Below are 2,001 nucleotides of genomic sequence, written 5' to 3' on the forward strand. Positions count from 1 at the left end.
TTTGTTCATGAAGTCTTCTGCGAACAGTAGATTGTGACACCTTCACTCCTGCCCTCTGGAGGTTCTTGCTGATGTCACTAACAGTTTAGGGTATTTAGGGTTTTTGTTTACAGCTCTCACAATGTTTCTGTCGTCACTGCTGCTGTTTGCCTTGGTGTACTCGTTCGAAGTCTGTTACTTAGTACATCAGTGGTTTCTTTCTTCTTCAGGACATTCCAAATGGTTGTACTGGCTATGGCCAATGATTGTGCAATGGTTATGATTGATTTTCCATATTCTCTCAGCTTCACAATTTTCACCCATAGACAGCTCTCTTGTTTTCATGTTGGTTACACCTCTAACTATAAATGCAGTCTGCACAGCCAAAACCCAAATCTGAAACTGAGCATAGACATTCAGTGCTATTTATTGTTTGAATAATCAATGTAATAGGACGCACCTGGGCAACAAAACAAACCTGTCAATCATATGTTCCAATACTTTTGCTCACATGAAAAATGGATGGGTTCAAACATAAGGTGCTATCTTCTAAGTTGTGTATCAGATCCAGATGTAAATACCTGGAAATAAAAGCTGAAATGTTGATCTCCTGTCTCATGTTCATCTTTTGATGTCAAACCCAAATGTTTTCAGTCTACAGCAAAAATAAAAGGAATTGGCCTCACTGTTCCAATACTTTTGGAGGGGAGTGTATATATATTCCAATTGGAACTCATTTTTCTAAACAACAAAACTGCTGTTAAGGATTCAGCGGCTTCCTCATGGATATATCAGCAGGTTGCTGAAATGAAGGGTTGCACTCAGGTCCCTTTGTGGAAGACAGTCACCCGACTATACATGTTGCATATTCTGATTCTTCTTTTTCACAAAATACCCATAGCAGCTTTAAACAATGCAATCTGTCCAGTCAGTGTGTTGATTGTTCTGTGTTGTATGATTTCACTCTCTCTGCTAAGTCTCCTATATCAATGGCCCCGACACTGAATGACCTTGATCTATAAATAACTGGTCAATATTAATGAAATGCAATGCCACCTCCACATGCACTGTAGCTCTAAACCGAAAAATGCTCTTGTTACATGCTACGGCTTACAATCTTGTACTGTATGCAGTACAAAACTGTAACTGTGTGACCCTCAGGCTACAGTACAGAGTGTACAGACCTGGTGTTATTATATAGCAGAGCGGTCCATTCACCTTTAGTACAACATTTATTTTCTTCAGCACAGCAAGAGCATAAGAGTCAGGCTCAAAGTCATACAGGGACTATGTTTAGAGAGAAATACAAACACACAGGAACATGATGTATGATGTGACCTTATCTTTGACATATCCCCATTATGAATGAAAGAAAGAATGATTGTTTGCACACTTGTAGCCACTCCCTATTTAAGAAAGCTTTTCATTGTCATAAACAATTTTCCTGATAAAGGTCTAGTACCAAAATGTTGCAAATAAATGTTATATTGCAAGTAAAAAATAAGTTGTGAATGATCGTCCCCTTACGTCTAGAGCTGTCCGGGACCACAGGCCGGAGCTTTCTCTCCTGCTTGATTTCCGCCAGGACCTGGTCATGGAGGGACTGCTGCTGCGGAGGAGGAGGGGGGAGGCTGCGCTCTGAAACCTAATAAGGACAAATAATTAGAACACAACCATACTTGTGTGAAATGTAAAAGAGATGAGGAAATATGTAGATATATGTACATATTTTACCACCAATTCCAAAACCTCCCAGTGATCCTGGGTGTAACAGCATTTGAAAAACAGCTTTCAGATCATCATTAGACAGGAAAACTAACCTAATAAAATAAAACAAAACATACTACAGTACAGTACTGTAGTACTACTGACGGTAAAAACTGATTAAAAAAAGACCTGTGTAGTATAAACTGATCAGCCATAACATTGTGAGCACTGTGAAATGAATAACACTGATTATCTTGGTTATCATGGCTCCTGTCAGTGGGTGGGATATATTAGGCAGTAAGTGAACATTTTGTC

General features: G+C 39.2%; 1 protein-coding gene across 1 annotated transcript in view; it reads right to left on the reverse strand.

The window, feature by feature from the left end:
- Positions 1-2,001, reverse strand: part of spire2 (spire-type actin nucleation factor 2) — a 35,461-nt gene that overhangs the window by 15,965 nt on the left and 17,495 nt on the right. Inside the window, 1 exon segment of the mRNA XM_035665670.1 lies at positions 1,507-1,624. Coding sequence (XP_035521563.1) covers positions 1,507-1,624 — 118 coding nt within the window.

This window comes from Morone saxatilis, unplaced genomic scaffold (genome assembly GCF_004916995.1).
Source record: "Morone saxatilis isolate NCDOM2014 unplaced genomic scaffold, NCSU_SB_2.0 Contig2, whole genome shotgun sequence".
Classification (NCBI taxonomy): Eukaryota; Metazoa; Chordata; class Actinopteri; family Moronidae; genus Morone; species Morone saxatilis.